This window comes from Catharus ustulatus, chromosome 4 (assembly GCF_009819885.2).
Source record: "Catharus ustulatus isolate bCatUst1 chromosome 4, bCatUst1.pri.v2, whole genome shotgun sequence".
NCBI lineage: Eukaryota > Metazoa > Chordata > Aves > Passeriformes > Turdidae > Catharus > Catharus ustulatus.
In genome coordinates, this window is record NC_046224.1 from 278,584 (window position 1) to 292,246 (window position 13,663).

At 63.4% G+C, this 13,663-nt stretch overlaps 1 protein-coding gene across 1 annotated transcript in view; it reads left to right on the plus strand.

Moving 5' to 3' along the window:
- The window catches only part of SND1 (staphylococcal nuclease and tudor domain containing 1), a 109,414-nt gene that overhangs the window by 8,962 nt on the left and 86,789 nt on the right, over positions 1-13,663 (plus strand). Inside the window, exons 4-9 of the mRNA XM_033057970.2 lie at positions 2,814-2,892; positions 4,788-4,948; positions 5,914-6,005; positions 7,814-7,969; positions 8,447-8,553; positions 9,388-9,478. Coding sequence (XP_032913861.1) covers positions 2,814-2,892; positions 4,788-4,948; positions 5,914-6,005; positions 7,814-7,969; positions 8,447-8,553; positions 9,388-9,478 — 686 coding nt within the window. The remainder of the gene's footprint in view (positions 1-2,813; positions 2,893-4,787; positions 4,949-5,913; positions 6,006-7,813; positions 7,970-8,446; positions 8,554-9,387; positions 9,479-13,663) is intronic.

Here is a 13,663-nt window from a genome sequence, read left to right on the forward strand (position 1 = left end):
CCCGTGGCACTCAGGACATTCCCATAGCACTCAGAGCCTTTCCATGGCACCCAGGGCATTCCCATGGCACTCAGAGCCTTTCCAGGGATTCCCGTGGCACCCAGAGCCTTTCCATGGTACTCAGGATCTTTCCATGGCACTCAGAGGCTTTCCATGGCACTCAGGATCTTTCCATGGCACTCGGAGCCTTTCCCAGAGCAGGAGCAGGGCTCAGCTCAGGAGCAGGGATCAGCTCCTCCTTGCTGACACCCCGGGCTGATCCTGGGGCTGGCAGGAGGGGTAGAGGAGGGACAGGACCCAGGATGGGGTCAGGGGCTCCCTCTGGGATCTGAGGATCCACGGCACAGCCCGGGATCGCCGCTGGCTCCGGATCCCAGAGGAGCAGCAGCGTGTCCCTGCTCCAGGGAAGGCTGGAGCTCCCTCCCCGGAGGTTCCTGGGCTCAGCTGGATGTGGCTGTGCCTGCTTGGAGCCCTCCCCAGCAGATCCTCACTGCTCCCATCCCATCCCATCCCATCCCATCCCATCCCATCCCATCCCATCCCATCCCATCCCAGAGCCGAATTCCCATTGCTGCTCCATCCTGGCACCTTACAGGAGCTCCCCCCGTGTCCCTGTGGGGAACACGAGACCCCCGGGGTGCTGCCAGGTCCCACAGCTCCCTGGGTGTCAGAATGACCTCAGTGCTCCTCGGGGACAGGGTGGGATTTGGGGATGTCCTGGTTGGGGCCAGGGTCTGCAGTGATGATCCCCGTGGGTCCCTTCCCACTCAGGATATTCCACGGTGCATTCCTGAGCTCCCAGTGTGCTGGAAAAGGGACTGGGGAGCTCTGTGGGATGGGCACCCCTCCTGCAGAGGGAAGGGTGGGGGTCAGAGTCATTTTGGTTGGGAAAGACCGAGATGCAAGGGCAGGGGATGCAGTGTTGGGTTTGAGCCTTTGCTTTGGGAGCTGCTGCTCTGCCCTCCCCTGAGCCGCGCCTGGATGCAGGAATAAAGCTGGCCAGGCTTGGGATGCTGTCCCCTGCTGCTGTCCCCATCCTTTCTGCTGTCCCCATCCTTTCTGCTGTCCCCATCCTTTCTGCTGTCCCCATCCCCGCCGCTGTCCCCTGCCGCTGTCCCCATCCCTGCCATCCCCATCCCTGCTGTCCCCATCCCTGCCATCCCCATCCCTGCTGTCCCCATCCCTGCTGTCCCCATCCCTGCTGTCCCCATCCCTGCCGCTGTCCCCATCCCTGCCGCTGTCCCCATCCCTGCCCGCTGTCCCCTGCCGCTGTCCCCATCCCTGCCGCTGTCCCCATCCCTGCCGCTGTCCCCACCCCTGCTGTCCCCACCCCTGCTGTCCCCACCCCTGCTGTCCCCATCCCTGCTGTCCCCATCCCTGCCGCTGTCCCCATCCCTGCCGCTGTCCCCATCCCTGCTGCTGTCCCCTGCTGCTGTCCCCATCCCTGCTGTCCCCATCCCTGCTGCCATCCCCATCCCTGCTGTCCCCATCCCTTCTGCTGTCCCCATCCCTGCTGTCCCCTGCTGCCATCCCCATCCCTGCCGCTGTCCCCTGCCGCTGTCCCCATCCCCGCTGCTGTCCCCATCCCTGCCGCTGTCCCCATCCCTGCCGCTGTCCCCATCCCTGCCGCTGTCCCCATCCCTGCTGCTGTCCCCATCCCTGCTGCTGTCCCCATCCCTGCTGCCATCCCCATCCCTGCTGCCATCCCCATCCCTGCTGCCATCCCCATCCCTGCTGTCCCCATCCCTGCTGTCCCCATCCCTGCTGTCCTCATCCCTTCTGCTGTCCTCATCCCTGCCGCTGTCCCCATCCCTACCCGCTGTCCCCATCCCCGCTCCAGCCCAGCCTGGAACAGCGCGGGCGGGAGAAATGAGGCAGAAAATGTTTCCTGATGAAGTTTGTCAGGGTTTAAGCACCGTTAATGTGGGAATGCTGTGACAGGTTCCCTGCAGCAGCTCCTGGCTGGGGAGGGATGGGGAGGATGGGGAGGGGGAGCTCTGCAGAGGGCTGGGCCAGGTTGGGTCCGTGCATGGGGACAGCAGGGCCGGGGACAGCAGGGCCAGGGACAGCCGGGACAGGGCCAGGGACAGCCGGGACAGGGCCAGGTGCTGCCCTGGGGACACCCCGAGCCCCCAGAGCGCTCCAGGCTGGGGCAGAGGGGCTGCAGAGCTGGGAAAGGCGCTGGGGCTGCTGAGCCAGGCTGGGCACAGCCCAGGGCAGGGACTGTCCCCTGTGCTGGCCCTGCTGAGGGACCCCTGCAACCCTGGGGACAGCTCTGGAGAGCCCTGCAGGGAATGGAGCTGGGGAGGGGCTGGGGGAGCTGGGGAGGGGCTGGGGGAGCTGGGGAGAGGCTGGGGGAGCTGTGGAGGGGCTGGGGGAGCTGGGCAGGGGGCTGGGGGAGCTGGGGAGGGGCTGGGGGAGCTGTGGAGGGGCTGGGGGAGCTGGGCAGGGGGCTGGGGGAGCTGGGGAGGGGCTGGGGGAGCTGGGGAGGGGCTCAGCCTGGAGAAAAGGAGGCTCAGGGGCCCTTGTGGCTCTGCACAAGTCCCTGCCAGGAGGGGACACCGGGGGGATTTGGGATCTGCTCCAGGAACAGGGACAGGAGCAGAGGGAACGGCCTCAGGCTGGGCAGGGAGGGCAGGGTGGGCACAGCAGGGATTTCCCCATGGAAAGGGGGCTCAGGGGTTGGAACTGCCCAGGCAGGGGTGGATCCCCAGGGGAGCTCTGGGGCTGTTCCAGCCCTGCTTATCTGGGAGCACTGGGAGTGCTGCCCCACTGCCCTGGGCTCTCAGCCTCCTGCTCCTCTCCTCCCACAGACACCAGTGGGGAGAACATTGCCGAGTCCCTGGTGGCCGAAGGACTGGCTTCCCGGCGGGAGGGCATCCGAGCCAACAAGTACGTGCACAGCCCCACCCCGAGCCTGGTCCCAGTCCTGATCCTGATCCTGGTCCCAGTCCTAATCCTGGTCCTGATCCCGGTCCTGATCCTGATCCCAGTCCTAATCCTGGTCCTGATCCCAGTCCTGATCCTGATCCCAGTCCTAATCCTGTCCTGGTCCCAGTCCTAATCCTGATCCCAGTTCTAATCTTTATCCTGGTCCCAGTCCTGATCCTGGTCCCAGTCCTCATCCTGATCCCAGTCCTCATCCTGGTTTTGATCCCAGTCCTAATCCTAATCCTAATCCCAGTCCTAGTTCTGATCCTGATCCCTGTCCTGATCCCGATCCTGGTCCCAGTCCTAATCTTGGTTCTGGTCCCAGTCCTAATCCTGATCCTGATCCCGGTCCTAATCCCGATCCTGGTCCCAGTCCTGATCCTAGTCCCAGTCCTAATCCCGATCCTGATCCCAGTCCTAATCTCGATCCTGATCCCAGTCCTAATCTCGATCCTGATCCCAGTCCTAATCTCGATCCTGATCCCAGTCCTAATCCTGATCCTGATCCCAGTCCTAATCCTGATCCTGATCCCAGTCCTAATCCTGTCCTGGTCCCAGTCCTAATCCTGATCCTGGTCCTGGTCCCAGTCCTCATCCTGGTTCTGATCCCAGTCCTCATCTTGATCCTGATCCCAGTCCTAATCCTGATCCTGGTCCCAGTCCTAATCCCGATCCCCATCCTGGGCTGCTCTGGGCACTGAGCCCTTGGATCCCTTGGCTCTGGGGCCAGACCCTGCTCCTCACTCCCGAGGTGCCCACAGATGTCCCTGGGTGTCCCTGGGGTGTCCTGTGGGCTTTGGGGACATGGAGGGGCCGGGCAGGGACTCTGGGGGAGCCCCCAAAGTCACACCTGGGGTGGGGCTGAACCCCCTCTGTTCCCACTGGGCTTTCCAGGCCTGGGCTGGGCAGGGCTGCACCCACGGGGACAGGGATCCCATTGCAGAGCTGCAGGGCACTTCCAGGGCAGGGTCAACCCCCCAGTGTCCCCCTGGCATGGCAGGGACCCCTCCCAGTGCCCCAGCTGCTCCAGCCCCAGTGCCCAGCCTGGCCTTGGCCACTGCCAGGGATCCAGGGACACCCAGTTCAGTGTCCCTGGGTTTTTGCAGGGCTGGGAGGGGACTGTGGTCACTTTGGTGGCCCTTCAGTGGCCGCCTGTGTTCAGGGCCGGGCTGATCCATGGATTCCCATGGAGTGGATTCCCATGTGTGGATTCCCATGGAATGGATTCCCATGGAATGTGCCTTCCCTGCTCTCCCGAGTTTTGCACAGAGCAGCCTCTGGACCAGCTCATGCCCCACGGGAGGAGCGGAATTCCCCCTGGGATGGGCGGTGGGGACAGGGGTGAGCACAGCCTTGGAGGACCTCCAGCAGTGACCAGGACAGGGACAGGGACCCTACCAGGACAGGAACAGGGGCACTGCCAGGACAGGGACAGGGGCACTGCCAGGACAGGGACAAGGGCACTGCCAGCACAGGACACTACCAGGACAGGGACAGGGACACTACCAGGACAGGGACACTGCCAGGACAGGGACACTGCCAGCACAGGGACAGGGACCCTGCCAGGAGAGGGACAGGGACACTGCCAGGACAGGGACACTGCCAGGACAGGGATAGGGGCACTGCCAGGACAGGGACAGGGACACTACCAGGAGAGGGACAGGGCACTACCAGGACAGGGACGCTGCCAGGACAGGGACAAGGGCACTGCCAGGACAGGGACACTGCCAGGACAGGGACAGGGGCACTGCCAGGACAGGGACACTGCCAGGACAGGGACAGGGACACTGCCAGCCCAGGGACAGGGACACTGCCAGCCCAGGGCGCTGCCAGGGCTGACCCCAGGTGTCCCCCAGCCCCGAGCAGAGCCGGCTGGCTGAGCTGGAGGAGCAGGCCCGCAGTGCCAAGAAGGGCATGTGGAGCGAGGGCACGGGCTCGCACACCGTGCGCGACCTCAAGTACAGCCTGGAGAACCCCCGGCACTTCGTGGACTCGCTGCACCAGAAACCTGTCAATGGTGAGGTGGCCCCATGTCCTTGTGTCCCCCTGTCCTTGTGTCCCCATGTCTTTGTGTCCCTGTGTCCCCCTGTGTCCCCATGTACGCCTGTCCCTGTGTCCCCTTGTGTCTCCATGTACCCCGGTCCCTGTGTCCCCTCTGTCCCTGTGTCCCCGTGTCCCTGTGTCCCCGTGTCCTTGTGTCCCCTGTGTCTTTGTGTCCCTCTGTCCCCCTGTCCCTCTGTCCCCCTGTCCCTGTGTCCACTCTGTCCCTGTGTCTCTGTATCCTCCTGTCTTTGTGTCCCTATGTTCCGCTGTCCCTGTGTCCCTCTGTCCCCCTGTGTCTCCATGTCCCCATGTCCTCCTGTGCCTCTGTCCCCATGTTCCCCTGTGTCTCCGTGTCCCCCTGTGTCTCCATGTACCCCTGTCCCTGTGTCCCCTCTGTCCCTGTGTCCCCTGTGTCCCCTCTGTCCCTGTGTCTGTGTCCCTCTGTCCCCCTGTGTCTCCGTGTCCCCATGTTCCCCTGTCCATGTCCCCGCCATGTGTCCCCCTGTGTGTTCCCCTGTCCTTGTCTCTCCCTGTCCCCATGTCCCCTCTGTCCCTGTGTCTGTGTCCCTCTGTGCCCCTGTCTCTCCCTGTCCCCATGTCCCCTCTGTTCCTGTGTCTGTGTCCCTCTGTGCCCCTGTGTCCCTCTGTGCCCCTGTGTCTCCGTGTCCCCATGTTCCCCTGTCCATGTCCCTGCTATGTGTCCCCCCGTGTATCCCCCTGTGTGTCCCCCTGTCCCTGTGTCCCCTCTGTCCCTGTGTCTGTGTCCCTCTGTCCCCCTGTGTCTCTGTGTCCCCCTGTCCCTGTGTCCCCATGTTCCCCTGTCCATGTCCCCCCCATGTGTCCCCCTGTGTGCCCCCCTGTCCCTGTGTCCCCCTGTATGTCCCCCCGTGTCCCCCCGTGCCCGTTCCCAGTGGGACAAGCTCCGGTGTCACCCCGCAGCCATCATTGAGCACGTGCGGGACGGCAGCGTGGTGAGGGCCTTGCTCCTGCCCGACTACTACCTGGTCACCGTCATGCTCTCGGGGATCAAGGTGAGCCTGTGCCCCCTGCCGAATTCCCCCTGCTGAATTCCCTCTGCCAGGTTCCCCCTGCTGAATTCCCCCTGCCAGGTTTTCCTCTGCTGAATTCCCCCTGCCAGGTTTTCCCCTGCCGAATTCCCCCTGCCGAATTCCCCCTGCCGAATTCCCCCTGCCGAATTCCCCCTGCCGAATTCCCCGTGCTGAATTCCCCCTGCTGAATTCCCCCTGCTGAATTACCCCTGCTGAATTCCCCCTGCCCAGTCCCGTCCTTGTCTGCCCTCCTGGGCTCTCTGGGTCCCACAGCAGGGATGGATGGATGATGGATGGATGGATGGATGATGGATGGATGGATGATGGATGGATGGATGGATGATGGATGGATGATGGATGGATGATGGATGGATGGATGGTGGATGATGGATGGATGGATGGATGGATGATGGATGGATGATGGATGGATGATGGATGGATGGATGGATGGATGATGGATGGATGGATGATGGATGGATGATGGATGATGGATGGATGATGGATGGATGATGGATGGATGGATGATGGATGGATGATGGATGGATGATGGATGGATGATGGATGGATGGATGGATGATGGATGGATGATGGATGATGGATGGATGATGGATGGATGGATGGATGGATGGATGATGGATGGATGGATGATGGATGGATGGATGGATGGATGGATGATGGATGGATGGATGGATGGTTGGATGATGGATGGATGGATGGATGGATGATGGATGGATGGATGGATGGATGGATGATGGATGGATGGATGATGGATGGATGATGGATGGATGATGGATGATGGATGGATGGATGGATGATGGATGGATGATGGATGATGGATGGATGATGGATGGATGATGGATGGATGATGGATGGATGATGGATGGATGATGGATGGATGGATGGAGGGACATCCCTGTCACCTACTGGGCCTGCAGTACCCCATGGGAGGAGCCTGTGGGTGGGGATAGGTGTGGTGTGGCTGGGGCTCCTGGGCACCCCCCAGTTCAGGGGATCCCAAAATCCCTGAGGCTGGAAAAGCCCTCCCAGCCCATCCAGTCCCAGCTGTGCCTGCCCCACCTTGTCCCCAGCCCAGAGCCCTGAGTGCCACCCCCAGGAACTCCCTGAACTCCCTGGGCAGCCCCTCACAACATCTGATCACCCTTCCCATGGAGAAAGTCCTGCTGATGTTCAAGTTCAAGGAAACATGGAATGGTTTGGGTGGGAGGGGACCTTAGGGACCCCCCAGTGTCCTCCTGGCATGGCAGGGACCCCTCCCAGTGGCCCAGCTGCTCCCAGCCCCAGTGCCCAGCCTGGCCTTGGCCACTGCCAGGGATCCAGGGGCAGCCACAGCTGCTCTGGCAATTGCAGCCCAGGCAGGAATTGCTGCCCAGGATCCCAGCCAGCCCTGCCCTGTGGCACTGGGAGCCATTCCCTGTGTGCTGTCCCTCCATCCTTGTCCCCAGTCCCTCTCAGCTCTCCTGGAGCCCCTGCAGGCCCTGGCAGGGCTCTGAGCTCTCCCTGGATCCTGTTCCTGTCCAGGGCAGCACCCCCAGCTCTCCCACCCTGGGTTCTCTGGGCTCTCCAGCAGCTCCAGGTCCCTCTCCAGGGTCCCCAGAACTGGATTCGGTCCCCATTTCCCAGGGCAATCCAAGAGCTTTGTCCTTATGCGAATTCCCCAATTCCAGTCCCCAAAACACCCCTGGAGCTGGGGAGTGGGGGCAGCTCCTTCCCAGGGGTTCTCCACCCCGATCCCGTGCCCATCCCGTGCCCATCCCTGCCCATCCCCGCAGTGCCCCACGTTCAAGCGCGAGGCTGACGCCGAGGTGCCCGAGCCCTTCGCGGCCGAAGCCAAATTCTTCACGGAGTCGCGGCTGCTGCAGAGGGACGTGCAGATCGTCCTGGAGAGCTGCCACAACCAGAACATCCTGGGCACCATCCTGCACCCGGCAAGTGCCACACGGGGGGCTCCCAGTGCGGGGCTGGGACTTGTGGGGAGGTGGGAGGTGCTGGGCTGTGTGGGGAGGGTGGGGAGTGGGGGTGTCACTGGGATTTGGGGGCTCTCTCCTGGTGGGTTTGGGGGATCCTGGTCTGTGTGGGGAGGGCAGAGAGTGGGGGTGTCACTGGGATCTGGGGGCTCTCTCCTGGTGGATTTGGGGGATCCTGGTCCCTGTGGGGAGGGCAGAGAGTGGGGGTGTCACTGGGATTTGGGGGCTCTCTCCTGGTGGATTTGGGAGTTCCTGGTGCCTATGGGGAAGGCAGAGCCCGGGGGTGTCACTGGGACAGGGGGGATCCTGCTGTCCGCTGGGGGATCCCACTGTCCCTGGGTGATCCCGCTGACCTGGGGGGATCCCGCTGACCCCGTGGGGATCCCGCTGACCCTATGGGGATCCCACTGACCCCGGGCCCATCCCTGCTCCCTGCAGAACGGGAACATCACGGAGCTGCTGCTGAAGGAGGGCTTTGCCCGCTGTGTGGATTGGTCCATCGCCGTCTACACCCGCGGCGCCGACAAACTGCGCGCGGCAGAGAGGTGGGGAGGGGTGTGCTGGTCCTGCTGATCCCACTGATCCCAGCTGATCCCACTGCTCCTGCTGATCCCAGCTGATCCCACTGATCCTATTGATTCCACTGCCCCTATTGATCCCCTAATCCTGCTGATCCCAGCTTATCCCTCCTACTGATTCCACTGATCCCAGCTGATCCCACTGATCCCACTGCTCCTGCTGATCCCACTGATCCTGCTGATCCTATTGATCCCACTGATCCTAGCTGATCCCACTGCTCCTGCTGATCCCACTGATCTTATTGATCCCACTGCTCCTATTAATCCCTGCTGATCCCACTGATTCCCCTGATCCTATTGATCCCCTAATCCTGCTGATCCCAGCTGATCCCTCCTACTGATCCCGCTGATCCCTGCTGATCCCACTGATCCCTCCTACTGATTCCACTGATCCCACTGCTCCTGTTGATCCCAGCTGATCCCCCTGCTCCTGCTGATCCCACTGATCCCTCCTACTGATTCCACTGATCCCTACTGCTCCTATTGACCCCACTGCTCCTGCTGATCCCACTGCTCCTGCTGATCCCACTGCTACTGATCCCAGCTGATCCTGCTGCTCCTACTGATCCCATTGATCCCAGCTTGTCTGAGCTGATCCCACTGATCCCCACTGCTCCCAGCTGCATCCATGGGGTGTCCAGAGTGACTCCAGCCCAAACCAGCCCCATCTGGCTCACCTGGGGTGGGATCGATGGGATCTCCCCACTGTCCCCACCCTGGCACGTCCGTGTGTCCCACTGTCCCCACCCTGGCATGTCCGTGTGTCCCAGCCCCGGTGTCCCACTGTCCCCACCCCGCCAGGTTTGCCAAGGAGCGCAAACTGAGGATCTGGAGGGATTACGTGGCCCCCACGGCAAACCTGGATCAGAAGGACAAACAGTTCGTGGCCAAGGTGAGCGGGGCTGGGAGTGGCACAGGTGGGGCTGGGAGGGGACATTGGGGACCAGGGACACAGCACAGGGGGCCCAGCTCCCAGTCTGGGCTCTCCACGGGTTTGGACAAACCCCAGAGGGGTTTCCCTCAGCTGGATCCCAGCAGGGCTGGAGTGGGAAGAGGTGCCAGGGGAAGGGGAGCAGCCCTGGAGGGGCTCTGGGCTGTGGGAATGGCCTGGGGTGTCCTGGCACCGTGCCCCGGTCAGCTGGGGCCACAGGGGTGGGCTTGGGTCTCGATCCATTCCTGATCCTCCTGGGGCAGTGACTGCCCCATGGATCCATTCCTGATCCTGCCAGGGCAGTGGGTGCCCCATGGATCCATTCCTGATCCTGCCAGGGCAGTGGCTGCCCCATGGATCCATTCCTGATCCTGCCAGGGCAGTGGCTGCCCCATGGATCCATTCCTGATCCTGCCAGGGATCAATGACTGCCCCATGGATCCATTCCTGATCCTCCTGGGGCAGTGGCTGCCCCATGGATCCATTCCCAGTGTTCCCAGGGCAGTGGGTGCCCCATGGATCCATTCCCAATGTTCCCAGGGCAGTGGCTGCCCCATGGATCCATTCCTGATCCTCCTGGGGCAGTGGCTGCCCCATGGATCCATTCCTGATCCTCCTGGGGCAGTGGCTGCCCCATGGATCCATTCCTGATCCTCCTGGGGCAGTGACTGCCCCATGGATCCATTCCTGATCCTGCCAGGGAAGTGGCTGCCCCATGGATCCATTCCCAATGTTCCCAGGGCAGTGGCTGCCCCATGGATCCATTCCTGATCCTCCTGGGGCAGTGGGTGCCCCATGGATCCATTCCTGATCCTGCCAGGGCAGTGGCTGCCCCATGGATCCATTCCTGATCCTGTCAGGGCAGTGGCTGCCCCATGGATCCATTCCTGATCCTCCTGGGGCAGTGGGTGCCCCATGGATCCATTCCTGATCCTGCCAGGGATCAATGGCTGCCCCATGGATCCATTCCTGATCCTGTCAGGGCAGTGGCTGCCCCATGGATCCATTCCCAATGTTCCCAGGGCAGTGGCTGCCCCATGGATCCATTCCTGATCCTGCCAGGGATCAATGGCTGCCCCATGGATCCATTCCCAATGTTCCCAAAGGTTGGAGGTGCTGCTGAGCCCCTCTCCTGGTGGGTGCTGGTGTCTTTGTCTCTGGATGCTGTGGGAATCTGTCTCATGTGCATCCTAGGCTGGTGTGGGATGATCCAGGGTTGGATGATTCCGACTGGGATGATCCAGGGTGGGATGATCCAGGCTGGGATGATCCTGACTGGGATGATCCCGGCTGGGATGATCCCGGCTGGGATGATCCTGTCTGGGATGATCCTGTCTGGGATGATCCTGTCTGGGATGATCCTGTCTGGGATGATCCTGTCTGGGATGAACCTGGCTGGGACGATCCAGGCTGGGATGATCCTGGCTGGGATGATCCTGACTGTGATGATCCAGGCTGGGATGATCCCGGCCGGCCTGTGGGACCTGCGGGATCCGGGCAGGATCAGCGGGATCAGCCCCACTAGATGGAGCTGCTGCCTCGCCCAGGCTCCGGAGCCGCTGGAGTTTCCCTGGGAATGGGCAGCAGCCACGTTTCTTAGAAAGTCGGCCTGGTCCCTGCGCAGGGTCGGATCCTGCCCCGGGGTGTCCTTGCAGATCCCAGTCCTGTGGGATCGTGTCCGAGCCCGGGGGCTCCGGGGGATGCAGGAATGGGATCAAACCTGGCAGCTCCTGGGGGGATGCAGGAATGGGATCAAGGCTGGCAGATCCTTGGAAGTGCAGGAATGGGATCAAACCTGGCAGTTCCTGGGGGGATGCAGGAATGGGATCAAGCCTGGCAGATCCTGGGGGGATGCAGGAATGGGATCAAGGCTGGCAGATCCTTGGAAGTGCAGGAATGGGATCAAACCTGGCAGATCCTGGGGGGATGCAGGAATGGGATCAAGCCTGGCAGCTCCTTGGAAATGCAGGAATGGGATCAAACCTGGCAGATCCTGGGGGGATGCAGGAATGGGATCAAGGCTGGCAGATCCTGGGGAAATGCAGGAATGGGATCAAGGCTGGCAGTTCCTGGGGGATGCAGGAATGGGATCAAGCCTGGCAGTTCCTGGAGGGTGCAGGAATGGGATCAAACCTGGCAGTTCCTGGAGGGTGCAGGAATGGGATCAAACCTGGCAGCTCCTTGGGGGCTCCTGAGTGCCGAGGGTTGAACGGAGCAGAGATGGAAAATCTCTGGAGCTGCCAGGACAGCCAGGAGCTCCTGTGGCTGCTCCAGCCTCATCCATGTGGAGCTGATCCCTGTGGTGCCCGCTGGGATGGGCTTGGGAGCAGCTCCTGTCCTTGCTCCGGTGGCTGGACGTGGCTGGGACAGGAGCAGAGGTCCCCAAAGCCCCCAGGGCAGGAAGGGTTTACTGGGCAGGGACATAGAGCTGGAGAGAGGCTGGAATTGAGGGCCCATCCCTCGGGACGTGGTGGTGACAAATGGCAGCTGGGCAGGTGTCCCGTGGGCACGGCGGGGCCGTGTGCCGGCGCTGGAACGCCGGGAAGCGCCGCTGGCAGCGGCTGCCACCGGAGCGGTGCCAGGAGCGGTGCCAGGAGCGGTGCCAGGAGCGGTGCCAGGAGCGGTGCCAGGCCGTCAGTCACGCTCCGCTCAGCTGCTGGAGGGGGCGGCTGGATGCTCCCGGCGCTTCCAAGCTGCCGTGATTTTGTGGGATAGCAGCGGGCGGGGCCCAGCCCAGCCCTGGGAGGGGTGTCCGGGCTGCCTTGGGGATCAGCAGCGTTCCCCAGGAGCAGCGGGGACCCGACTGTCCCCTGGGAATGGTGGGGACTGACCCCCGGGGCGGGCAGTGGGACCCCCTTGAGCTGGGGGGCAGAGTTTGAAGGATGCCCCCAATTATTCCCCCGGGCTGTGAGCACTCCCGGTTCCCTCTGCGTTCCCTGGGAGCCCCCAAAGCAGCAGAGCCCCGTTTTGGGGAGGAGATTTGTGCAGTTCCTCCGCCCTTGTGTCGATCCCGCTCTTTGCGCAGGGCTCTGGAATTTGGCCTTTGGCAGCCGCAGCCCCCCCGCCGCATTTCCGTGTCACTTGGGGGCTTCTTTTGGTCGGTTTTATTTTTCTTTCTTCCCCCTTGCCCGCAATTGTAAGCGCCGGGGAAAAGCAGGACCGGTGCCCACCCGGCTGCAGGGAACGTGTCCGGTAACCCCGGGCTCGGTGCTGCCGGTAACCCTGAACTCGGTCCGTGCCGGTAACCCCGGGCTGGGTCCGTGCCGGTAACCCCGGGCTCGGTCCCTCCGGTAACCCCGGGCTCGGTCCGTGCTGGCAGCCCCGGGCTCGGTCCGTGCCGGTAACCCCGGACTCGGTCCGTGCCGGTAACCCCGGGCTCGGTTTGTGCCGGTAACCCCGGGCTCGGTGCTGCCGGTAACCCCGGCCTCGGTCCGTGCCGGTAACCCCGGGCTCGGTGCTGCCGGTAACCCCGGGCTCGGTCCGTGCCGGTAACCCCGGGCTCGGTCCGTGCCGGTAACCCCGGGCTCGGTCCGTGCCGGTAACCCCGGGCTCGGTGCTGCCCCTAACCCCGGGCTCGGTCCGTACCGGTAACCCCGGGCTCGGTCCGTACCGGTAACCCCGGGCTCGGTCCGTGCCGGTAACCCCGGGCTCGGTCCGTGCCGGTAACCCCGGGCTCGGTCCGTACCGGTAACCCCGGGCTCGGTGCTGCCGGTAACCCCGGGCTCGGTCCGTGCCGGTAACCCCGGGCTCGGTCCGTGCCGGTAACCCCGGGCTGGGTCCGTGCCGGTAACCCCGGGCTCGGTCCGTGCCGGTAACCCCGGGCTCGGTCCGTGCCGGTAACCCCGGGCTCGGTGCTGCCCGGTAACCCCGGGCTCGGTGCTGCCCGGTAACCCCGGGCTCGGTCCGTGCCGGTAACCCCGGGCTCGGTCCGTGCCGGTAACCCCGGGCTCGGTGCTGCCGGTAACCCTGGGCTCGGTTCGTGCCGGTAACCCCGGGCTCGGTCCGTGCCGGTAACCCCGGGCTCGGTCCGTGCCGGTAACCCCGGGCTCGGTCCGTGCCGGTAACCCCGGGCTCGGTCCGTGCCGGTAACCCCGGACTCGGTCCGTGCCGGTAACCCCGGGCTCGGTCCCTCCGGTAACCCCGGGC